This window comes from Eumetopias jubatus, unplaced genomic scaffold, assembly GCF_037043125.1.
Source record: "Eumetopias jubatus isolate StellerSeaLion01/CBP00866 unplaced genomic scaffold, mEumJub1_p1.0 scaffold_3, whole genome shotgun sequence".
Lineage (NCBI taxonomy): Eukaryota > Metazoa > Chordata > Mammalia > Carnivora > Otariidae > Eumetopias > Eumetopias jubatus.
The window spans coordinates 14,302,333-14,329,263 of record NW_028274809.1 but is presented as its reverse complement, the minus strand read 5'-3'; the positions used below and the strand labels follow the sequence as shown (position 1 = coordinate 14,329,263).

The window sequence follows — 26,931 nt, the reverse complement described above, 5'->3', positions numbered from 1 at the left end:
GATCTTGAATATTGTGCAAAATTTATGGAACTTTCACATATAAGCTGATCTCAGTATGGCCAAAAGGCGTACATGACAGATGTCTTCCTTTCTTTTCTTTCTTTTTTTTTTTTTGCAAGGTATCTTTCAACTAAAAGGAAGTAATGCATGTTTGTCTTTATATAATATTATCTTAATTAATTAAATTAAATGAAAGGCTATGAAAAGCAACTACCCCATCTAAGGTAACCTCCCATCACACCTGGGTACAATTTTAATACTGCTGACAAATGACTTCCATCCTCAAATCATTGCCAGTAAACTCAAAATCATACCTATGTGTGGTGACCTTCACTATTCAGTGAAAGTCAAGATTTAAGCAAATAGCTCAGGGATGGATGAGCCAGACCCGACAACTACCACAGTTACTAACAGTTTAAATCAATCCACTGCACAGATCACACTTTGCAAAGGAAGGGAAGTTGGTGCATGTGCTCTCACCTAGCCCCAGATCTGCAAGCTCCGTGCTCCTCCTCCCCTGAGAGGGCCCCTCGGGACTGATTTGCAGGATACGGTTGAGGGTGTGGATCCATTCATCCATATCTGACTCTGTTTCAGCCGCCAGCACAAAATAAGTTAGGTCATTCATTTTCAATTCAAAGGCATATTTTCTTAGTCTGTTATTCTGTGGTATAAAAAAGAAAGAAAGAAAGAAAGAAAGAAAGAAAGAAAGAAAGAAAGAAAGAAAGAAAGAAAGAAAGAAAGAAAGAAAGAAAGAAAGAAAGAAAAAGAAAGGAAGGAAGGAAGGAAGGAAGGAAGGAAGGAAGAAAGAAAAAGAAAGAAAGAAAGAAAGAAAGAAAGAAAGAAAGAAAGAAAGAAAGAAAGAAAGAAAGAAAGAAAGAAAGAAAAAACATCAGACAATAAGTCTTAGAGAGCAAGAGACATTTTTTATGGGGTCGCCCTTCCAAAGTGTTTCCATACGGGAGAGTAACATAAAGATCAAGAGAAAAATTTGGATGGGTATGAATTGTTTTATTTGGTTTCTTTCAAGGCTTTTTGTATGAAGAGATATTTTATTTAGGTTTTTGTTGATTGGATGAGCATGGTGGCTCAAAAATTTCTTCTTCAGGTACCTGTGGGAATATACTCTAAACTTCTTTAGATAGTTGATTTGAGTGGCTACCTTCACTTTCTCATCCTGTGTTCTGTCCACTATTCATTCCAGTTGGGCTTCTGGCCCCATCACACCCCAGGGCAGCACTTGTCATGGTCACCAACAAACTCTATGCTGCTGTATTATCCAAGGACATTTCCTTCTTTGTATCTTCCTTGACTTTTCAGTAGAATTAACATGGTGGCCACTTCCTCCTCTTGAAATCTGTCTGTGTCTGATTTCCATTACCACACTCAATTCTGGATTTCTTTCTTCTTCACTCGCCACCACTTTTCAATCATCTCTACTGGCTCTTCCTTATCTTGGTGACATCTAATGCTAACCTAATGCTATCTGAGGCTCTGCCTCAGATTCCTTTCTCTCTCATCTGCTCCAATGGCTTTAAAGGACATGGCATCACATGGCAGGGCACCCCATTCCTTTCTGTGGCTTTGGCTTTTCCACCAACCTCCAGATTTTTCTCTAACCTCACATCTCTACTTTGCCTTTTGTGATGAACCCATGAGGCTTTGCTCTCGTTCGTGAATGTGCTCCCATCACAAGCTGTGTTCCTGCCACAAGCCTGAAGCAGCCCCTCCCACAAAGCATGTGCTTGCACACAATCAGCACCATGTTTGCCCTTCATCTACTTGGGGGACTCATAGTCACTCTTCAGATCTCAATTGAAGTTATACTTGCTCAGTTCCTCAGTTAAGACAAGGTTCTTGTCTTCCAGGGCACTTACCGCAATTTGGAATTATATACTTATTCATTTTCATTTCTTTGCTTTGACCAACATGTATCTCTCCCTCATGGCTGCCTCTAGGAAGACCAGGCCAGTTCTTCTCACCATTATGCCCTGCACTGTCTCGCAGAAGGGCTCGGGACCAGTGGGTTCAAAACAGTCACCTTTTATAAGGGAATAGGTTCAGTTCCTATTCTTAGGGAACTGATGTTTGTAGGGAACAGTGAATGAACAAAAGATTGAAGGAATAAAAAAAACTACTAGAAAACAGATTTTGTGCTGTGCAGAGTGAAAAAGGGCTCAGAGGCTGAGTAGCTACATCAGACTGGTCTTCCATGGAAGGGGCATCCAAGTTGAAATCTGTCAAATGAACAAACTGTTCCAATATGGGAGAAACCCACTGAGAGTGGAGGGAATACAAGGGAAAATTATTAGGGCACTTTTATATTCCATCTCTAATTCACTCTCAGGTAATTCTGATACAAGTAATCGACTCTTACCCATACTGCTAGGAAGCCATTGGGCACCCACAATTATAACTGAGTGAAGCCTATGTACTTACGATAACCAAGTAAAATACAAATAGGAGAACTGTAAGATGAGAATATCGCTATAGTGTGAGATTGTGGCTAAATATCAAAGTATAAAATTATTTTTGACAATGGGACTGCTATTCTTGGTGGCAAGAAAAAATAATTTTTAATATCCTCCCGTTAATATCTTCTTTGTGATGTTCTCAGAGACTATCCTAAAATAGCTTGTTCTTTTCTACTTCCACAGTATCATGATTACTACCACAAATATGACACTAACTAAACACTTGTCATCTAGAAGCCAGGTGCCATGCTGAGCATTCACAGCCGTTATTCCACTTAATCCTGTAACAACTCTGTGAAGCAAATTGTATTATTCCATTTAACATATAATGACATGAGGCTTGAGGAGATAAATTAAAATGTGTTTGGGATTCCACAGGTAGCAAGTGGCAGAGAAGGGAAATGACCTCTATGTACTCTAACACCCACTGAGGTGACCCAGGTTCTCCTTCCTTGCCCCCTCCCTGGCACAATCCCAGACCAAAGGGATGGTCATGGTCTGGGATGTCATGGATTCTCTCGGTGCTGAGAAGAGACAGGAGGAACACATACCCCTCAAGAAAAAATAAAATTCAGGCACTCTAAGAGAAAGAATTAGCTAAAAAACTAGCAGTGATTCTCACTTAATTGCTGTTTTCTAGATTCTTCCAAGGACAAACTCTTGGCTCTGATCCATGCTTTTGTATTATCATCAAGTATTATTATTTCTTTGCCTTGTAATGACTCACTCTCGCTGGCTGGCTGGCTCTTTTAATAGCCTATGAGCTAGAGAAGCGCAGAGGCTGGGTGGTTATCCTCAGTGCTCAGTGCAGTGATGGCATTCATTCATAAAACGGTGTCTATCCTGTTCACGTGTTGTGCTGGGCAAAAGAGACAGAGTCTCTGCCCTGCCAGAAAGGGGAACAGGCACTAACCAGTGAATCATACAAATGTGAAATTGGAAGATATGTGAATGTGTTGAAGATGAGGTATACAATAAAGGTATGAAAATTCTTCTTGAGAACGGGAATCCTATCGCAACATGAGAATACCTCTATTCTCCTAAGACCCTCTGGGTTCTATGAGAGCAGAGGACAGCGGATTTTGACTAATAAAAGGCCAGAGTTGCATTTTGAGACCATTTTGGCTGTAGTATACACAGTGTGTTGCTAGAAAGGCAGCTATGGCCCCAAAGTTGAGTGTGCAAAAGCAAACATCTAGACAGCTTCTTTATGAATACAAATTCTTAGAAGCTCTGATCTCTGCAGGAGGTGTGGGTGGACTCCCTGCCCACACCCTGACACACACCTCCGGGGTTCTGACGAAGGAAGTCCATAAAGCCATGTGCATCCTGCACTGACACAGTGGGTCTAAGGGCAAAGACAACTTGGCTGAGAGCAAGTATAGAAGGAGACACAATTTTCCTTTACAAAACAACAGGAACAGAAACAGACACAGAGGAAAGAACTCAAAATGCTCAGAGTTCAGGGCATAGCTTTGGCTAGAATATTGCTAAGTATCTGAGTACGGCAAAATGCAAACAAGTCTCAGTGTTGTCTTGAAAACAAACAAATGAAAGAATCTGCTTCATTAATCTCATGCTGTAAGTAATGTGGACAGGGAGATGCAAAGCTATGTAAAATGTTTATATTAATTATATTAATTAAAAGTCGATTGAGCGGCAACCTGCTTTCAAATGCAGATGACAAAGAACTAAAAGAATTCTAGATAGAAAACATGACAAAACATGGACAAAACTTGATTTTCTAAATGGCATTCTGTACTTCAAAGGAATTGAATATGGTTGCTGACTTCAACAATGTTTTCAAAAATATTATGTAAAAATTCAAGCAAAGTCTAACAAGCCCTTGTTTTTCCCAAAAGGGGTTTTTATCAGTGAAATAAATATTCCATTTGCAGCTTCTCAAAAACCAAATCATCTTTTTCTATTTGGAGTGAAATTGAACTACTTACTTGCAGTGTAGAGAAGCTTACGCTGGGGAAGATTATGATGGCCTAAGTGGTTTTCTATCTCACTCTCCATGATCTCTAAGATAATGGCATATAAAATAACAAAAAAGAGAGGACAAAAATAGAAAAATCCATGGGACATTTTAATAATCTCAAAATGCAACTGTTATGGCATTACAGTGGTAATCAAGAAATAATCATATCTTTTTTTGTTGTTGTCCCCCCAATTTTCCTGTTTCCCTGAAAACAGTGTCCTTTGTGGCAGATACAAATACTTTGTCTACTCAAGCCCAACACAGTCCGCCTACACGGCTTCATAAAGAAAGGAAACTGCGAATATGTCCTAACGCCATCTGATGTATCTCATGAGCAGTAGCACACTGGTCTGCTTCTGCAGTATTCCTCTGGAAAGGTTCCAGAATAGATAATCTAACAGAGCCACCAAAACCAATGGAGAACCAAATGTCAAAGTAAGGAACCTAAACAAAATATTCCGTTGTGCCGAATTGTTCCAATGTGTTACGAGCAACTTCTGCAGAATTTTGCAGGAATAAAAGAAGAGTTTTTAAAAGAAATTTTGCAGGAACAAAAGAGTTTTAAAAAGAATTTTGCAGGAACAAAAGAAGGGTTTTAAAAAGAAACACACAATGTCACATCCAGGTTACTGGGGTTGGTGGCGACCATTTATAGACCATTTATAGAATCCTTCCCATTCTCTGCATGTTTATTTATTCATTTCATTCAACAAAAATGCACCAGCGACACAGCATTAAAAAAAAATTCAAGTAAAACACCTGCCCTCACTGATCTTAGATTCCAGTGTTATGGAGTGTCAGTAAACAAATAAGCAGAAATACAGCATACGTGACATATATGTATATGACTATATATAATATAATAAAGCCTCATGCCATGATAAATGCAATTTTATTCTTGCATGTTAGCAGAATCTATTGTTTCAGATGTGTCACTAATCTTATCTGCATGTGCTATATTTGTTTTGTTTTGTTTTTTGCTGTGCATCCTCCCACAGGCTGGGAACTCTTTGAAGACAGGAGCTGCATTTGATTCATATTTGGCTTTCCCACAATGCTTTGCACAGCAAAATTTTCAACATATATTTGCTGAAATAAATCCTGCACCGAAAACTCACTGCTTAAAACAACACGTGAGCATATCTTTGTAGTGTTTCTCCTGTCCGTGTGGCATACGCAGGATAAATGGATGTAGGTATGCCTACCTGATGTATAATAACCAACTCATTTCCTTGGGCATCTTTCCATGATTTTGGATGTCCCTCCACTTCAAACCTAATTTTGCTATTTACCAGCTCTGTGATTTGGAAAGCCACTCTAGCTCCGTGAGTTTTATTTTAATAAACTGGGACAATCATCATGCACGTTCCATTAACTGCTATCAAACAATCTATTAGATGAAGAAAGTGTCATTCTGGTTTTAATTGTTATCATTGGAAATGAGATTCTGCAGAGCCAGAGTTTGCTAATGGAAAGTTTATAGGTCATGTGTAGTTTCTAGATTTGTTTTCCTTGGCAAGTACCCTTTGTTTTCCTTCCCAATTTGACTCCCTTTCTGTGGGTGAGCAAATCTACATAGTCCAAGCTGCTCCCTGGTGTCTCACACCTGGCCCTACTTCCTTCATGTGGTGGGCTGCTTGGTCTGCAAATGCATCCAAGTTTCTAGACTTTGGTTAAGCAGAGGAGGCCATTGTCTTTTTTTTTTTTTTAAGATTTTATTTATTTATTTACTAGAGAGAGAGAGAGCATGTGCCTGTGAGCTGGGGGAGGGACAGAGGGTGAGAGTGAGGGAGAGAATCTCAAGCAGACTCTGCACTGAGCGCAGAGCCCCACACGGGGCTTGATCTCTTGACCCTGGGATCATGACCTGAGCCGAAACCAAGAATTGGACGCTTAACTGACTGAGCCACCCAGGCACCCCAAGGCCATTGTCTTGGAACCCGTATCCACAAGGTGGCAGATTCAGCACTTTCGGATGAAAGAAGCAGTGTTTGCCCCACCCCCATCCCATTTAAGCCTGTATCAAGTGACATTCGTCATTATTAATGTTGTGGTAGAAAGCCTAACAGATGGGATTCTTGGACTATTCATTCTCTTCCATAGTGGCAGAACCTTGAGTGGATGGATGGGCCAGTAGGTGAATGAGTAAGACGCTGAAGGAACAAAATAGGATCATACAGGCTGGAATATCTCTTTGTATCATATCAAAAGAGAAGCAGCAAAAACTGGAAGTTCTGCTCCAGATTGGGAGTGCATGGGGGATAAAACAGATCTAACGTTACTGTTTGATGATATTATGAAGTGGAAAACTACTGTTATTTTTTTCCTTTTTAACTAAGATCCAGAAAATTCCCAATCATAAACATCACTAAAAATCTCTGAGAAATTTACTGGGTGGGTAGGAGTTTTTCTCTACTTGATGTCATCCTTGAAATATATTTCTAAGAATTCCAAGGGCTATTCTTAGAACACAATGATAGAGATCGGGTCTGAATGAAACAAATGAAAATGGCTTGTTTACTAAGACTCTTAGGAGCTTGGACTTCCTTAGAATGCCAGATGGTAGGTATCACTTATAAGGTAAGGCCTTTGTTCCTCTTTTCTGTTTTATTTAAGGGAAATGGATAATGATTCTTAACAAAATAGGTCTGACTCATTCTATTATTCATTTGTTCTGTGTTTTTGTGTGTATGTGTTTCGTCTTCAGGGACATTTTGTACCTGAGAGTTTGTGAGAGCAATGACTAAACTTGCAGTATCTCATTGAGAATCCTCCTTCCAGTTGTAAGACCTCCTAAGTCAGAAAGAGCCATAAATAAATATGTAAGAACCAGGATCCAGAAACAAGATGATAAGTAACCCAAATGTCTATCTCCCCAAAGTGATCTCAAGAAGCTGGAGGTCCTTTCTCCTCAAAGGGTTACAAGGTCTTGATAAACAGGAATAGAAATGAGGGGGTAGAGAGCTGAACTCTTTAAAAGATATAATAAATGTTCCCAAATATTTGAATGGCTCTCTCCTGGAAAATGAAGTAGGATTATTCATTTGTGCTTTAATGTATAAAATCTACCTTAGGGAATCCTGCTAGCTGACCCAGAAGAGTTCATCACTGTTCTGTGCTCCTAGAACGCTCAACAGAAGTTGTCCTTTATAGCTTTTGTGACACTGTGTAATAGTTAGGAATGAGCCTGTGTCCCTTTCTGGTTATGAGTTCCCGATGCCTGAGCACAGTTCCTAGTATGTCACGGGGACTAAATAAGTTTGTTGAATGAATGAATGAATGAATAAAAAATGAATGAATAAGTAAACATATTTAGGTAGAAATTTCAGGAAGGTGAATTGAATTTTTCTAGGAAGGCCTTTCCACAGTTGAATGTCTATCTCTCAAAGTTGTGACCTTTGTACTTAATGGAAAGACTATCACCAGCTAGATCTGACCTTCACTTCTTACTTGCTTGTGCCCACTGTCCGGCTTATCTCTTAACTCAGGCAAAAGACCTGAAGGGCACAGCATCCCATGATGGAAACCAAAACTACTCCTCAAGCAGTAACTGCCCATATGAAGAGCTTCTGGGGCCCAGAATGCCCAGACCGGTTTGAATTCGACCCCCACCCCTGCCTGTGTGGATGGATTGTGGAGCGACCCACGGAGTAACCAACAATTACTTTTACCTCATTGTAATATTAAAAATCTCTGCACAAACCTCATTTACATAACATACATTGTCTGTATAAGCATGTTTCCTTAAGACACATGTATGACCTTATACCTGCCTCTACATACATTGGCAAGGCTCACCTTTCTAAATATTCATCCTAATCTTAAGTAAAGGAAACCCACTCATTCTTGCTGGGGAGTCAAGGCTTTAGAAGTTATTCCCCATGATTTCTGTATTTGCTGCAAATAAAGTTTCCTTTCTGTGACAACTCACCTGGTGTGTTTCTACCTGTGACTCACCAGGGAGTGAAATCACGTTAGTTTGGTTACAAGACGAGGGAAGAATAACTGAAGGCACACTGTCTCCCAGATCCTTTTTCCTTTTTACCGATGAGGAACCTGAGCTCAGAGCGTGAGTAACTTACTCAAAGCCTCCAATAGCAACTGGTGAAACCAGGACTTGAATGCTGATCTGTGTGAACCCCAAGCTGTATTTTCTCCTAGAAGACACTCTCCAGCTCCAAGGCAACATTTAAGCAGAAACTGAAGCACAGCCTAAGACAAGGTGAAGAGGTTCCTGTAGTGAAAGGTCACATTAGAGCACAAAGGTGTGCGCTCAACCCCGAGTTATAGGATTCTTTGAAGAAAAAATGTCATATTAATATGTATCTCTGCAAGCTTGATATGTAGCCTGGGCTACAGTAATACTTCCTAAAAGATGATAATGCATTTGCTAGAGCAGGCTTTGAAGGAAGAAATGGAAAAGAAAATATTTAAAATTTTTAGTTCAATGTCTAGAAAATGTAATCATTGATCTTTAACCTAATGCTAAGGTTTTACTTGATTATTTCTAAAGCCAAAGAGTTTCCTTTGTGATCAACAATAAAAAACTATCTCCACCCTCCATTAAGACCCTTATTGCCCTTTCCATATGGAGAGTTGGCTTCTGTGTTAAAATGCAATTATCTTTCACTTCCAACCCAGTGCTCAGCAACACTTAATTAATTCTTTCCTTTTAAGGTTCAGCATTATTACTTTCTGGAGGAATTCCAGATTTTAACAGATAAACTATCCAGAAAAAGGCTAGGCTTACGAGGCTGGAGAAAACTCCATTTTGCATCTGCATATCCAAGTGTCCCTGGTATTAATCCAAGATGTAATCTCAGCTATTGAGCAAGCTATGTGAATGCCTATGGCTTAGTGAGAAGAGAAGGGTCTGCTCCTAGTGGCCTGTGACCAGAAACACAGTCCCCAAGCTCAATGAGCCAGCATCTTTCTGTGAAATTCAGAAGAGTTTGCTATAACATTTGGTTGCTTCAATTTTTATGTAAGAAGGAATAAGGATACTTACCTCATCAGAGTGAAAAGAATAAATGAAAGCAAGATGACCAAATGAAGCCTACGGAATTCTTCTGCTTCCCTTTGCCACAGTGGTCCATGTCACATCGAATACTATGAACAATAGTTTGAAGACCAAGAGCTTGCATAGCAGCATTGTCTGTTAAAAGCACTGTGTCTTGTTTCTTGAAATTAAGTCTTTGGGAATTGATGTAATCCTTGTCTTTGAAGGAAACTTCCTCTCAGAAGGAAGATGATGCATATGCACACTGTAAAGTTACTCTCTCATTATTACCCAATAATAAAGATAGTATTTATGAAGTATAGCGAACTCTATGGTTTATATATTACCTTACTGAATCCTTTAGCTCAGTGGCTCTCTGCACTGTAGCCACATAGGTGGTCATTTTCCTCTTCTCCTTAAATACACCCAACTTGCTCTTGCCTCAGGACTTTTGCACTTGCCGCCCTGCTCATTCTTTAGTTTTCAGATCAAATAATTTTTCTTTTAAAACATTTTTCCTCACTTCTGGAGCATTAACATTGCTTTCTGACCTTACCATTTGTCCCTCTCCCTTCCCTAGCCCTATTTATTTCCTTTATTCCAGGTTTCACCAACAGATTCCATTCTGTTCATTTCTTTCTTTTCTTATTCTCTGTTTTTCTTCCTTTATTGAAAGTGAGTTTTGTGAAAGCAGAAATCGAGGCTGCCTTGTTTTCTACCGAATCCATAAGGTCTAGAACAGTTCTTGGGTCATATGAGGTACTCCATAAACACTTACAGAATGAATGATTGATGACTGGATGAACACACTCATTGATTAAAAAACCCAAGGAGGAGGAGGGATTTCCACTCACCTGAACCACACCTGTACAGGAGTCCAAAAAGATGCAGCCTTTGGGTTCTTTGGATATTTTTTCATCTTTGTAAAAATTCATGATGTAGGAGTTATCTGGCAACTGAGTCAGCTGGAAGTAGCGCTTTTTGAAGGACTAAATAAAGGAAAAGATATACAGAAGTAGTTCCAATTGTGGTGTGCTATTAGAGAAATTAGAACTTTCCTAATTCCTTCAGGAGCGCTACAGTTCTAGGGCACCGTTCTAGAGAACAACATCCACCTGTCTCATAAATAAAATATGACATGAAACATAAACTCAATGCAAATGACTCTCCTCCGTGCTGTGACCGAAGGAGCGGGGTGTCAAGAGTAGTGGAAGAAACAAATATGAATCTTGATGTCTCCTTACCCGAACAGTAACGGTATTGTTCACCGTGCTGTTGAAATTCCCTTTGTAGAGCCAGCCAGACTTGAAAACTCCGGTTCCTCCCGTTCCCCCACCGCCCTTAGACGACGAGTGGGAGGTAGTATCCTGGAGAAGAAGCATCATTGGCATGACTGCAATCTTTTGTGGATCCCAGGTCTTCGACCCCACACTTAAAAACAAACCTCCTCTTTCTCCCATTGACTCATCTTAAATAATCACGTTCAATTTCAAACAAATGTGACTCATTTTGACAAAAAGTCCTTCCACAAGTAGCTACTGTTGCTTTTATGTTAATATGGTCGGAGTGTGAAATGCTCTAGTGAAAGACAGGAACAAAGTATCTTCCGTTTTAAACATTTCAATTTCAACAATGTACTTACTTCATCCTTATCAGCATCTTCATGGTCAACCTCAAAGGAATGTGAAGGAAGTTTCTCTGGCTTGTATTCTGCTCTGGTATTAAAAACAAACAAACAAACAAACAAAACCAGTTTCTGATTTGTCATTTGAGACATGGCTTTCGTTTTCCACTGTTCCCTAGGTAACAACTATTGTGTTTTCTTAAATAAAGTAATTAATCACGTGAGTGCCCTATTTCCGTTGGAAGTATTAACTTCCCCTTACACCACTGCATATTATCTCTTGCAAAGAAATCTTTATTTTTTAAACCACAGAGTTACTATTTATTCAGATTTGACACGTCTTCTTGAAGGAGATGAAGGCAAGGAGGACACTTTTAAAGGTTTGGTGGTTTATGTTTTCCTTTGTCCACATTCTGCAGTGGAATACGAAGTAGTGATGTTTTCATTTCTGTTTGTCTTTCAATGACATCCCCTTAGGGTCCTAGATGGACACTTGAAAAACGAAGTTCCTGAAAACCAGTCTGAGCTCTGGCCACTAGGGTGCGCTGCTCTCCTAACCGTGGCCTCCCCCAAAGAAGGCCCCAACCTGACTTCGTGGAATTGTGCTCACTTGGTGCATTTCCGTGGTAACACTGGAATGCTGACCAGCCCGCAGCAGCAGGAGTGTGCACCTGGTACTATAAATGGTCAAACAGGACAAAAATAAACTTCTCTTGGCTTGATTCTATTTCACAACTCATGGCTGAATGGAAGTGATCAACAGCATCCCTTGACACCTAGCTAGAAAATCCTACATGTAGGATTTGCATGGAATATTTATTTTCTTTAAGGTGATTTATATTGTGTAGAAGCAACCCCAGAATCTGACTATTGAGAAAAAAAGCCCAGGGGTGCTCATTGTTATTCCTATCACAAATCTTTTCCTATGTTGATGGTATTTCAGATAGAAAGGGGCATGACCAAGAACTCTTTATACTTAACTATGCATACAATTACCAGACTGCATTCACATAGGGATTAAACACATTCAAATGGGTTCATAATATTCTTTACCTTCCCTCTGAAAGACCTGAAAATGCCCATTTCTGCTTCACAGCGGGGCAAGGAGGAGAAAGAACACTGACCTCATTTTTTAAAATGGAAAAGCCTGAGATCAGAGCCACATTCTCTCTACCTGATAAGAATATTTTTTTCAATTGTAGTAAAATGTATATAACAGGACAATTACGATTTTAACCATGTTTAAGTGTCCAGTTCAGTGGCGCTGAGTACATTCACATTATTGTACAGCCATCACCACAGCCCAACTCTAGACCTTCCTCATTCCTAAAATGACACAGTATCCATTCAACAACAGCTCGCGTCTCTCCCTTCCCCCACCCCTGGTAACTACTGTTCTACTTTCTGCCTTTATGTATTTGAACTCTTCTGGGTACCACAGGTAAGTGGAATCATGCCATATGTGTCAATTTGTGTCTGGCTTATTTCACTTACTGTAAAATGTCTTCAAGTTTCATTCATGTTAGAGCATGTCTCAGGATTTCATTCCTTTTTAAAGCTAAATAATATTCCATGGTAGTCTAAAAAGAGTTCATGTGCCCAAAGTGGTTTCTACGAAGGCATCCCAGACTCTACAAATGAGGACTTTCTCCCTGTAGATGCCAGACACACAACTCTTTCAGTGCTTACCCAAATCTGTTGTGTGTGCACCTGTCTTACCCTCCACCAGATTACATGTTTCTTCTTTAAAAAAAAAAATGATTTATTTATTTATTTGAGAGAGAGAGAGAGAGAGAGAGAGAACACATGATTGGGAGGGGCAGAGGGAGAGGGAGAGAGAGAAACTCAAGCAGACTCCCACTGAGTGTGGAGCCTGACACGGGGCTAGATCTCATGATCTTGAGATCAAGACCCTGAGATCAAGACCTGAGCCAAACCCAAGAGTTGGACCCTTAACCAGCTGAGCCACCCAGGCGTGCCAGATGACGTGCTTCTTAAAGCCAGGGCCTCCACTGAAGTCCCATCTACACCTCTCCCAGCTTTGTCTTTTCCTACTGTAGAGATGCTCAGTATGCATTTGCTGACTGCATCATGACAGACAAGGTGAACAAGTAGATGGCAGACATGAAAGAATACAAAATGGCAGCATTTAAAACTGTTTTTGGAAGACATTTTGGCGACGCTAAAAATGCATATTTTGGTGATCAACATCATAAGAGGTACCTCCAATGTGTTAAACAGGTTTCTAAAAATGATCTTATTACTATAGTGAATTTATTTTATAAATTCAAATTAATGTAAGTTACTTGCTACCAAAATCAATAATTAAGAAAAATAAAGCTATTCTGGGGTACACAGTAGTTGATATTGGGTATTAAAGACGATATCTGGGGCCTCACTTCAGACCTAGTCTCGATTTATTTATCTATTTTGTTTTGGTTGCACAGTCTTGATATGAAATCCCAAGATCCATAGGTAAGTAGGTGTAAATGGTAACAGGTTTATTAAAAAGCCAGAGGCTTGAAAGAATGGTTGTAGGGAATGTGTATTTTAAGATTATCTCCACCATAGGTTCTGGCACAGGGTAAGAACATAATAAATATTTGTTCATTGATGTATATTAATTTACTCGAGTGGGTGTGCATTATTCCAAATTCCAGAAACATATTCATACATACATAATACAACCTTCTTCATCCATGGCTTATCTGCAAGTTCAAAGAAGTTCAAAAATCTCTACCAAGATAACAGAACATTTGTACTGAAGTCTCAATATGTACCAAGCAGCATATTGCTTTTTATTAAATTATATATGTGTGTAATCAGACATTTGTACACAAATGCTAGAACTCCACAGTCTAGTCTAGTCTCACTGTTGTACTGAGAAGAAAGTGAAGTCTTAACAGCTACTCACATAAACACATAGTGGAAGAGGTGGGATTAGAAGCCCTATTTCCAAAATGCTACTTCCTGTATGTAGGATAAATGAACCCAAACTATCTTGAATAAGCATGTTAAGATTGTAGCCATTGTTCTCTTCCAAAGGATCTTGGAGTACCTGTACATCTTTCTCCTTCCCACAGAGCCTTAGAGATGCTGAAGCATATCTATGCTTACTACCCTTAATGTTAACTTGTTCTGCCTCTTTGGGTTAGGGTCAAGTTTATGTGAAGACAGAGCCAGTGGCCAAGGACCGTGTTATTTTAGGACCACTGGGAAATTTTTCCTGTCCTACCCAAAATATCCCTTTTCTCCTTAACAATATCTTGACATTCCTGAACAAAGAGCAGTCCTTCACCTTTTCATTTGACTGGCAAAATAAAGCCCCGAAACACAACCTTTCCCTCTCTCCCTCATCCTGCATGAGGCAACACATTGCTTGAGATTCAGAGGCAGATTCATAAGGTTGATTTCAGAGCAATTACTCCAAGTATTTTGTCTGCAGAGAAGAGAACATGAGTGTTCCAGGATTCTTAAAATGATGGCAGGGCAGTAAAGGGAATATTAAGAAAACATCCCGAGTGAAAGATAAAAGAATGTGTAGGGAGAGGCAGCAAGGACAAACTTGAACATGGGATGTCAACATCTAGCTCAGGGGTGGTCCTATGCTATATGCTAATTATTTCCTGTTAGTCTCCCTTTGATCTTGACACTATTCTATCCCTTTCTGAACTTCATATTCTGCCCTCTTCTGCCAGCTTGACTTACCCTTTCTTTTCTTTTTACAAAACCGATTTGACAGGCATTTGTTCTTGGTAACTGTGGATCACAATAGTGGTCATGTTCCTCAGTGATCGATCGATTGATCGATTGATCCACCTACTTACCTACCTACCGACCTACCTACCGACCTACCTACCTACCTATGTATCTATCTCACATTTTCTTTATCCGTTCATCCATCGATGGACATTTAGGTTGCTTCCAGGTCTTGGCTATTGTAAATAATGCTGCAGTGAACAGAGGAGTGCATACATCTTTTTGAATTAGTGTTTTTATTTTCTTTGGATAAATACTCAGAAGTGGAGTTGCTAGGTCACACGGTAGTTCTATTTTTAAATTTTCGAGAGCCCTCCATCTGTTTTGCATAGTGTCTGCACCAGTTTACATTGCCACCAATAGTTCATGAGGGTTCCCTTTTTGACACGTCCTCATTACAACTTGGTATTTCTTGCCTTTTTGATACTAGCCACTCTAATAGGTGTGAGGTGATATCTCACTGTGGTTTTGATCTGTATTTTCTTGATGATTATTTGTATTTCCTAATGATGAGTACTTTTCATGTACTGATTGGCCACTGTCTGTCTTCCCTGGAAAAATGTCTATTTGGATCCTCTGCTCATTTTTTAGTTGGGTTGTTTTATTTTTTTGCCATTTTTTGCCACTAAAGGAAGTGGAAGTTGATACCAAGTATGAGTATGCCATCAAGCAAAATGAGTTTTCTGTATATTTTGGATATTAACCCCTTACCAGATACATGATTTGCAAATATTTTCTCCCATTCAGTAGGTTGCCTTTTCATCATGCTGATGGTTTCCTTTCCTATGCAGAAGATTTTGGGTTTGATGTAGTCCCACATGTTTATTTTTTCTTGAATGCAGTCAGATCCAAAAAAATCTTTGCCAAGACGGATGTCAAGGAGGTTACCACCTATGTTTTCTTCTAGGAGTTTTATGGTTTCAGGTCTTACATTCAAGTCTTTAATCCATTTTGAGTTAATTTTTGTGGATAGTGTCAGATAGGGTCTGGTTCCATTCTTTTGTATATGTCCGTCCAGTTTTCCCAACAGCATTTATTGAAGAGACTGTCCTTTCCCCACGGTATATTCTTGGCTCCTCTGGCATCATGTACTTTCTGTCATTCTTGTCTCCTGTGAATCCCAAGTTCAGTGCTGATTTTTATGTGTGAAGGCTTATATTTTACACTCTAGCTTGAAATAATGTTTCTCTCTAGTATCTTTCTATGAACACCACTTAAAAAAAAGTGAGATTCTTAAGCGTTAATGATAACACAATTTCAAATTTAAAAAATAAAAATTAGGGAGATAAACACATGCTTCTTTTTTCACTCTACCATAATTGCAAGTTTTTATTTTGGACCCTCAGGAACCCATAAAAAGAAATGATCAGTTTAAATTGGTAGCAGACATAGGCGAATTCTTCTAATCCAGGAGGCATGAACATGATTTATTCTAATAGCCTCTGAAGGCCAAGTAAATGATCTGTTTCCACTACTGACCTAAATATGCGTAGTCTTTAATGGGGAGTGCCTAGGCTTTGTAAAATCATTTTAAAAATAATTTTTCTATTCAGTGTTATGGTCTTCATTATTTCAGGAGATGTGTGAGGATTATATTCTGGAACTTGTGATTTTCACTTTGAATACACATAGTTCATTAAAATCTACTTTGTGGTAGTATTATTCTTCCCCTTCTGGGTATCAACTTCCACTTCCTTTAGTCAATTAAGGGAAATTCTCAACAGTATTTCAGTTATGTTTGTCTTGCTTCTCCTGAGGTTTCTTCTCATGCTCCATAAGAATTCTAATTCGACGATGATATCCAGGCCCTGTTCTCAGTGGAGGTGTTTCCTCTGTTGTTTTAATAGGGGATGAATATGACAAAGGTGAAATCTTTCACATATTTATTTTGCTTGATGGCATCATGGACATAAGAAAAGGTGTGTGGGGACAAAGCCTTTAAAGATTTCAACAGACCTTGATCCCAGGGTCCTAGGATCAAGCCCTACATTGAGCTCCCTGCTCAATGGGGAGCCTGCTTCTCCCTCTCCCGTTCCCCCTGCTTGTGCTCTCTCTCTGTCAAATAAATAAATAAAATCTTAAAAAAACAACAACAAACAAAGATTTCAACAGACCTGAAGTCAGCAGGAAGTCATATACTTGGAAGGGCGGCTAAATGCCACTTTCTACAGTCTCTCACTTCGTATAAGGTCCTGCAACTGCTTGGACACAGCTTCCAAGTCGTAACCGCTTCTCAGAACAGTTTTTAGAAAGAGGAAGTCTCTATGTTAAAAAATGCTTTGCTTTTTAGTTGTGCCTACAAAAAGCGTGTGACTAAAGTGCAGACATTCCAAATACAGTAATTACTCAGGAAGGCCTAGCATGTGGTGGGACCTTACCAACACGAAGTTACAGGAAGTTAACTATCAGGAGTAACCTGAATTTAAAGGGATGTTCAGAGATTTGGTAAAAGTTGATATTCACTGGTTTGCAAAAAAAAAAAAAAAAGATTTGCTGTTTTGGAGGAACATTGTTTTGCTCTTAGTAATGCAACTGAAAAATACACGGCCTCTTTTCCCTCCACCTCTTTTTTTTTTTTTTTTTTGTATACTCACTGCTACAATCCCATTCTCCTTAGAGTAGATCGAGTGATTTTTTTAAAGAAGAAAACTGGATCACGTCACACTAGGTTAAAATTGCCGCAGGCTTCTGTTGCGGTAGAATGAATCTAAGCTCTTTTCTGGGGCCCACCAGGCCCCTGTCTCCTTTTGTGGTTTCATCTTACTCCAGCTTTTCTAACCATCAGTTCCAGCCTCCCCATTCTGCTCAAGAGACCAAGCTGACTCCCAAGACAGGGCACCTGCCCTTGCTTTTTCCTCTGGGAATCCTTTCTCAAGTTCACGGTGCTGGTAGCTACTGTCCCTTCAGACCTGAGCTCCGATGGCACCTTCTGTGAGCTATTCCGTAGCTCCTTCAAATTCTGCATTCAGGAGTTGAGAGCATCCCTTCCAAGTATCCGAGTCTGGAACAGTTGTTTCTGGGAGCATAGGAAATCTGGGCTAATAGTGCCCAAATCTAAACCATGTATCCACTAAAAACTTAGGCGTGATGTGTATCTTCTCGACATCTTCACTTCAGGAAAGGGTTAATAACAACTTCACTTTTGGTTGTTGTGTTTTTCTGGATTATTTGCATCATTTAAATGGATGACCCAATGCATTAGGAGACTCCAATTCATTGCAGTTCTTTAATTTGAGCCACTCCAATCCCATCCAGGAATGTTATATTTCAAAATGTGCCATGTACTTGGTTTATTTATCCAGTAAGTAATAATTGTACACCGACCATGGGCCAGGCATTCTCCTACCACGCAGGGGATCTGCAAGGAAAAGCCCCACCCTTTGGGGATTTTTGCTTTCCTGGGGGACACAGACACTGAATAAATGACTAGTTCAGGTAGTAGGTCAGGTGTGAGCTTGTCCCTGAAGGTGACATTTGAACAGGTGCAGAACAAAGATACCTTTTCCCAAAGACTTTTTTTTCCCAGAGTCCAGAAAAAAAAATAGCCATTTATTTTCCCCTTTTACGATTCTTAAACATATGTCACTTCTGTGGAAGTTGTTTATTTACATGACTTTTGATATCACAGTATGAAAACACATGAAACCAATGGCAAATCTGAACGCAAAATACAGAATATCGTCAGAAAAATGTTTTGATCCAAACTGTTCTTTTCCAGTCATGTTATATCTGCTATTGAAATGACAGCTCACAAAAGAATGGTATAATGATACTTTAAGACTTTGCTCAAAAATTAAATAAGAATAATTTGTGTCTCACAATCGATTCTGTGCATATACAACAAAATATATGTTGTTAAACAAAATGTTCTATAGTAACAATTATTTTTAAATTTTGTAAAATATACCTTGACACTAGATTAACATACATGTATTTGTAAACAATGGTAGTACTTAAACATAAATCATATTTTATATATGGAAAAACCCAACCTATCAAGATAGGTTCTTACCGGGGTAACTGTCGGATATCTCCAGAATATTGTTCATATTTGTAGTTTACCACATACCATTGGGAACTATAAAACTTACAAGCCTGAAAGAAAAAAAAAAGATAATTAAAAATTATCATTAAAAAATTCAGCTGTCCTGGCAGAAAGCACAGCGAATACAGCTCTCGTAATCTCAGGGGTAGTGTTAACGTGGCTATATTAGTGATTTTAAGGTAGGTAAGGGGGCTTGCTCGTCACAATCATTTCACATTTTCGAGTGAAATGGAAATCAAACCTTTCCCAGACTCTTGGAGGAGGAACTATTTAACATATTTATTCTATTTTATGCCATCAAGGAAAGCCTAATTGAATCACCCAATGAATCACCCCAGACACGTTGCTAACCTCAAGTACTGTCATTTTTTAGCTTCCCTTAGCAACCTTCCATTATTTAACAGTTCTTAGTGGTAGAAGATATTATTATTTCTATGTGATCTTTTCCTCATAATTCTGCTCGTTCTTTCGTCAGTAACTTATCTTTTCTCCTCTCAATTTTTCAGTTTTACCTCAAATGCTTTCTTGGGTCCAGGCTTCTCCATGATTACTCATTGATTTTTACAAATATATATGAAAAAAAGATGACCAAAAAGTTGGTACATAGTGGCTGATTTTTCAATATTTATTGATGGCAAATATTTCCCAAACATCTACCATGCACCTAGCAATGTACTGACCATGGAGTGGTAATGGGGGTTTCACTAGCTGGCTTCTTTTTTTTTTTTTTTTGAGAGCACACTCCAGGTGGGGAGGAGGTAAGGGGGGTTAAGGGCAGAGGGTTGGGAGGGGCACAGGGAGAGGTAGAGAGAGAATCTTAAGCAGACTCCATGCCCAGCGTGAAGCCCCAAGCAGGGCTGGATCTCATGACCCTATGATCATGACCTGAGCTGAAATCAAGAGTCGGATCCTTAACCCATTGAACCTCCCAGGTACCCCTCACTAGGTGGCTTTTAAAATTCCTTTTGATCCTAAAATTACATGAACCTGGGGACTGAGCAGCAGACATGAAGATTACAAGAAGATCTTGTCTTCTCCAGTGGAGAAAACGAGGAGCAATGAGCATCCTGCAATGTGAGAAATAAAGACCTACAGTTGTTGGGACCCAGGAAGGGGACAGGCAAGGAGATCTGTGTGAGAGGAATCACTTGGGGTGTCGAAGTGCTACAAACAAGGGAAACACAGGCACTGTCTTTGCAGAAACAGAAAGTGGGAGGGAAGGGCCCCGAGCTTGCTGCAGAGAGGCTGATGGAAAGCACAGGGTGCAGGCACCTGGCTCAAGATGCAGGGAAAGGCAGGGCGAGGGGAGAGTAGTTGAGTGTCGTCAGCCTCTCTGGACTTCTCTGGCCTTGAACTTTCTCAGTGTCATGACTTTATTTGCTCAGGGAAGCACCCACCCTCAAACTGGGGACAGAGGCTAAACAAGGCGTGAGCCTGGGGTCAAGACTGGAGTAGGTGATGTTGGCAGAGAGTAGCAGGGAAAAACAGCAACAAGACAAACAGATGTGGATAACGGCAAAGGGAATTCGGGAGATCGGGATGGACTGTGGATGGAGAGGGGAACGGGGAACAAAACTGAATATTTAGCTAAAATGAAGTTACTTAACATGGGATTCCTGAGCCAATTCTGCAAATCACATGTTTCTGGAAATAAGAGGAAAACTAAGCCCTGAGAGGCTCCTTGGCTAAAAAGTTCCATCTTCATTTTAGATAAAGATGCCAAGGATTCAGGCAAGGAGCATATGGGCCCGCGGCATCCCAAGGCCATGGGGACGGAATGTTCACGATCACAGTTCTTTCTTCTCTTCCTGCCTTTTCCCTATTCCTGGTGACAGCTCTCAAATGCAACAAAATATATTTAAAAATGGAAAACAAAAAGCATAAAACCCACTCCCTTTTTGCATTCCCTTTCAATCTTTTTTTCTGGTCCATAGTTTTACCTGGTTCCCCTCTGAGTGTATATCTGAACTTGAATGTTGTTTTTTAATTCACTTAATGGCATATTCTAGATATTTTTACGTTGGCTTTCTAAACTTTATGACCGTTTTAAATAAGTAGAATAAAATATCATTCTGTAATTTACTGACCCAGTGTCCTAGTTTTGGAGGTCATTCATTCATTCAACAAACATCACTGAATGCTTACTGGGTTGTTCTAGGTGATGTGAATACAACAGTGAACAAGGGACAAAAATGCATGCCCTTTTGAAAGTTATGCCCTTGTGAAGAGCTGGTCAATAAACACAAAATAAGTATACCATGTACATGTTAGAAAATGGTAACTGTCATGTGAAAAAAAAAAGCAGAAGAGGAACATGGATAGAGTTGGGGGAAGAGGGCCAATTTAATAGAATGGTTAGGGTGGGTACTTCAGAGAGGCTAACATTTGAGGAAAGACTCCTAGAACAGGACACAGCGGTTATTATGGCTCTTCAAATTTTGTGCCATTGTAGAAGATATGAGGTTTTCTTTAATAAAAATGAGTCTCTTATAAAAAATGAGAATTTTTCCAAAAAAATGAATATTCAGAGTATTTGGTCCTCTTACCCTCCCCCAAGGCTCACCCCTTTGGGGTTATTTTCTTAGGACAGAGTACTCCAAATATTTTAAGGATTCTTGGTAAAAAAAAAACCTGCCCAAACAACGTATATTTGTTATAAGATAAAGGCAAATCGAGGGGACAACTCTGAACCGGGAGCTATATAGCTTTCTTCTTGTTCTGGAACAAACCCACTAATACTGCCTTTCAACATGACTTTTGGTCAAATCATTTCATTTATTAGGATCTCAGATTTAGGTAATGAACAATCAGAATATTAGACTGGATTGAGAAATCTCTGTCCCATAATATCCATCTCTACACTCCCTAATCTGGAGGTTTAATGGGACACAGATGCACTGATTTACTCATTATCCTTTCTTGCTACGGACAGTATCTATGTTTAGACGCAATAAACATGTATACTTCATGAGTATTTCACAGATAATCACAAGATGCCACAGGCTTAACTGAATCCGAGATGTGTATATCCTGAATTCCACTGACCCAAAATGAATGTGGAACTTTCTTATATTACTGTAGTCTAGCAAAGAAGTACTTGTTTTCTGGTTTGGAGTGGCATCTACTTGTCAGATATCACACTACTAGGTGCGTTACATATGATTTTAATAAGAACTCTATGAGATTTTATTTCTATTTTATAAATCACAGAGGCAAGGAGAGGCTCAGATCATTGCCAAAGGTCCCACACATGATAGAAGTAGGATTTCAAATTGGATTTGTCTGACTCTAAAAGTCCATTCAGCTAATTTATGAATTGTTTGATGATTGCAGACTTCTTTTTTCCTTTAGGCACATCTGGACCATCATTCCAGATGTTTATATAGTATTTCTGCTTCCATCTTGGAGTCAGACAAACCTGGTTTTGAATTTTGGTATTAGCTGTGGGATTTCAATTAAATAACTTAGTATCTTTAAATTCCCTTATCCGCCTAAGTAATACCAACTTCGTAAGGATCTAAGAAGATACTTCCTATAAAGCAACATAGGGTAAGTACTTAATAAATACTTGCTTTAAAAATAACCAGTTTTCCCAGCATGTTTGACTCAGTGTATAATTCACATTCACAATAGTTGATAATAGCAACTATTTTTTCTTGATTTATGAAGTACAGCTTTGGAGAGACATATTAGTTCTGATTATCAAAGAAATCAGCTTTAATAAAATTCCTTCTGAATTTATTTGCTATGTTTCATGTATCTGGTGGTGGGTAGACGAGGATTAGGGGTGGTGTAGATGACCCTTAAAAATCCTAAATCTGTGATTTCTTGGATTCTGAGAAAGCCAGTGCATTTTACAAACACATAAATGTTTCTCCTACGTAGTAATGGCATTTTGGAAATGTTACGCATAGAAAATTATTCTCTGTCCTTTGTTCCAGCCCACACAGTCACTCTCATTAAGAACTATTTTAATTTTGACTACAACTCTTCTTTGTCCGACAACTAAGCTGAAAGGACCTGTTGCAAATTCAAAGTCCCAGGCTACCACTCTGCTTGTTACTGTAAGAGTTCCATTTCCCCATTATTAACTACCTAGCCCATGATACGGATTTCAAAATACCAACTCCTCATCCTTGGAGGCTTCCACCATCTACTTCAAAGGTGAAGACTGTGAATATCTAGCAAAAGTGTGCTGAGCTGGTGAATTTTTCTAAACAGCAATGCCCCAATTCACATTTTATTAATTTATTATGTTTGCTTGTTCAGCTTTTATGCTTGCTATCTCTGCTGTTAACGCATTTAGACACAAAAGTTCTGAACAAGGTCAACATGCTTGAAGGCTTTTATATCATTAGGATAATGCTTCCTGAATTGCATCGTGTTCATTAATTATTAGGGATTGTTAATTAAAATGCAGATTCCTGGGTCCCACATGAGATCCACTGAATCAGAATCTCTATGGGGGCCCCTAAATCCATCATTCCATGTCATTCTATGGAGTGACAATGTGGTCCTTGTGCTGTTTGCCTATGAACTGAAAGCATTAGGGTCCTGACTTCATACAGTGGGCTCTAGTAATTGATGTTACCCTCCAACTGAAAGACCAGCGGGCATATCATCTCTAGCATGGCATTTTTATTTATAATGGACATTCAATATTTATTTGAATGAATGGATTTCCTGTATCGTTTTTCTTTTAGAAATAACTAAACATGACACAATGAAAGTTCTACAAATCTAAATACTTTAGAAAAGATTGGGCAATTGTAAAGGGCCCCCTAAAATACTATAAAGAAAATATTTCATTTTTTTCCTCTCCTCTTCTCTTTAGAGAATCATCAGAATCAATTCAAATCATGTTACTTACCTCAAATAGCAATTTGGGTTTGTCAATGTAATTTGTCCATCTCTTAAAAGGGCTGATTATTAGATTCTGGCTACAGAGTAATAAGCAGGTAATAAATGGCTTTTCAGATGCAAAATTCTTTTTCTTTCTGGCTGTAGAGGTTTATTTAATTACATGACTAGTTTCTTGCCAGAAAGATGTATGCAACCACAAAAGGTGTTCGTTTTGACCCTGAGTCACCACTGGAATTAATTCTGTATTTGTAAAATGATGGTGGTAATTTCACATTCATGCCAGTCTTTATTAAGTTTAGAAGTAATTATGCCTATTGTATAAATTTTGAAAATGTAACATCATGAAATTAAGTGAGTTTAGGCAAATTATATATTGAAAAGGTGCCTGGATAATTTATTGTCCACACTGAGACACTACAAAGTGAGAGAAGGGGCTATTAGCCAGGCCAGCAGGTAGAACATGAGACTATAACTGCAACCAAGACATGTGGTCACTCAATATGTTGATATTTTAGAGAAAAAGAGAAAAGGCACTGAAAATATTTTTTTTTCTTTAGTTGGATCGCATCTGTGTATTCCTTTAAAAGGAAATAATTTTTACCGTACAAAAATAAGTTGAACACAATGATTTTTTACCACTTATACTACAGTCTTGGTAAAGAAAGAAAAATGTTTGGACAAAATAAGCGATGTAACTATAGATATGACTCAATTTCAGAAATCCTGGTATAATCCAAAGAATAATGGATTTTGGGTCTGAGTTTTTAAATACTGCTTGATACTAGACAGTGTTACTATGGATGTAAATATGCATGTACAATGTAAAACAGAATGTCCTATCAAATGCCAATCATAAATGAGAATCACTTTTCAACTATTTTGCTACTTTGAATTATAGAGCAGCCTAAATTGTTACCTAAATTGGAAGCGAATCAAAATAGCTGTTGAGCAAACTGTAAAATTAGACTTTCATAAATCACACCTGTGCCTGACCCAGGAACATACATTCTAATTTCCCAGCTAGAGCTCACAAGTGATTTGTCAAGATATGGATAATGGATAGTACTAAAAACCTTGGTGATTTTATGATCGAAATCATTCTTTTCATGTAAGGCATAAAATCTGGGTTGTAATTCAATATGATTGAAATTTTTATGTTCAAACTTAAAATGGGTTCTTTTTAAAAATTTTTATACGTCAGAGTTTCAGACTTGTACTTCTGTGTTTCCATCCACTTGCCACTAAATATTATAGGATGATTTTTATTGTAGCGAAGAGGAAGCCAATTTAGAGCTGGGACAGTTTTGCATATCTGGAAGCAAAACTATTATTCTAGGGATTTTGGTGGTGAGACATTAAGACAATAAATTTCAAGGTCGTTAATGTAAAACTCAAAACTATTTTGTTTTCACCAGGGTTTTCTATATACATTTTATCCCAATGCCACTAAAAAATAAATGCATTTGAATTTACCTTTATCAACTTTTGTATGTTTATTATCTTTAGTGTTATACATGTAGTGTAAAAATTAAAATGGGTGATCCATTTTGTTCTGGCCATGATAGAAACAAAATTATTATACATAAATAAGATAGGTCCAATATAGGACAATAACAAATTTTGATCTCATTTTTCCATTACTTGAAGTTGCAAAATAAATATAGCTTAACTTACAAGTTCACTTTTAAAAGGTACACACAAAATGAAAAGTCCCGTAACCTCCAACAAAGCCTTATCAGTGAATTAAGGGCCCCGTTCTTCAAAACAGAAACAAATTTTTTTCTATTCACACTAATTTTATTAAGAAAGGATTATGGTGGGGGGTGGGAGGGATGGGGTGGCTGGGTGATAGACATCAGGGAGGTATGTGCTATAGTGAGCACTGTGAATTGTGTAAGACTGTTGAATCACAGACCTGTACCTCAGAAACAAATAATACATTATATGTTTAAAAAAAAAGAAGATAGTAGGAAGGGAAAAATGAAGGGGGGAAATCGAAGGGGGGGACAAACCATGAGAGACTATGGACTCTGAGAAAAAAACTGAGGGTTCCTTAGGGGAGGGTGGTGGGGGGATGCGTTAGCCTGGTGATGGGTATTAAAGAGGGAACACTCTGCATGGAGCACTGGGTGTTATACGCAAACAATGAATCATGGAACACTACAACAAAAACTAATGATGTAATGTATGGTGATTAACATAACATAATTAAAAAAAATAAAGGGAGGGACCTAGAACCTACCTCTAGATAGAAGAATTACCAAAGAATATAAGGGCCATGTTTTTTAACTGCCACAGAAACATTAATAAAAATGTACAGTATAAGAAAAAAAAGGATTATGGTTTTTCTTTAATCCGGAGAGTTGTCTTGTTTTTTAGTTACATTTTCCCCAATAGCTTTCAGTAATTTAAATTGTGCAGGTAGTTCTGATGTTATATCAAAGGAGTTAGTTCTACAGTGAGGAAAACCATGCTAGTTGCGCTCTGGTGGAAAGTGAATGAATGCCTTAGAATCGTTCATTTGCTGCCTAATGATTCAGAATCAGAAAACGGCACTCATTTTTACTTAATTTATACATGCAAAAAAAAGCCCCCAATCATTTATTAAAACATTTATTCTTATTTCTGAGTAAGTTTGAGTGCACATTATTCTACATATGAGATTCAAACAATTTGTGCAAAGTACAAAGTCACTTTGACTAAAAGAATGGTTTCTTTATCAATGCCCATAATATTCAGTTCAAAATTAAACATGAAGCACATAAAATTATTTTAACCATAAAAGTGAGAAATGGAATTCCTTATTTTCTTGAAACAGGATACATTTCATTCTAGTTAGATATGTTTCTTTTAGTTAACAAAAATGGGCAGCATGAAATACATTTTAAATCATAGCCAATCCTCCTCTTCCCAAACTTTTCTTTCCCATGTCTGGGATCCAAATTCTGTAATATATCCTTTACTTCTTAACATGATGCATCTTCTACCTTGAATGTTTATAATTTTCTCTTGAATTAGTTGAATGCTATCTATCTGGGTCCCAATGGTGGAAAAGGAAGAAGAGGCAGAGGAAGAAATTTCTTTTTCAATATTATACTCATTTTATCATATTATTTTTTATGTTTATAAAATTTCCCTTAACAAATTAAGCAATATTTTAGTATACAATGTGACAGCCTACTG

At 38.4% G+C, this 26,931-nt stretch overlaps 1 protein-coding gene across 6 annotated transcripts in view; it reads right to left on the bottom strand.

Moving 5' to 3' along the window:
* The window catches only part of DOCK10 (dedicator of cytokinesis 10), a 263,841-nt gene that overhangs the window by 102,514 nt on the left and 134,396 nt on the right, over nt 1–26,931 (bottom strand). For all 6 annotated transcript variants that reach the window (XM_088021536.1, XM_088021534.1, XM_088021535.1 and 3 more), the window contains exons 4-8: nt 18,853–18,935; nt 11,100–11,172; nt 10,702–10,824; nt 10,312–10,446; nt 481–664 (exon numbers count right to left, since the gene is read on the bottom strand). In XM_088021536.1, coding sequence (XP_087877662.1) covers nt 481–664; nt 10,312–10,446; nt 10,702–10,824; nt 11,100–11,172; nt 18,853–18,935 — 598 coding nt within the window. The remainder of the gene's footprint in view (nt 1–480; nt 665–10,311; nt 10,447–10,701; nt 10,825–11,099; nt 11,173–18,852; nt 18,936–26,931) is intronic.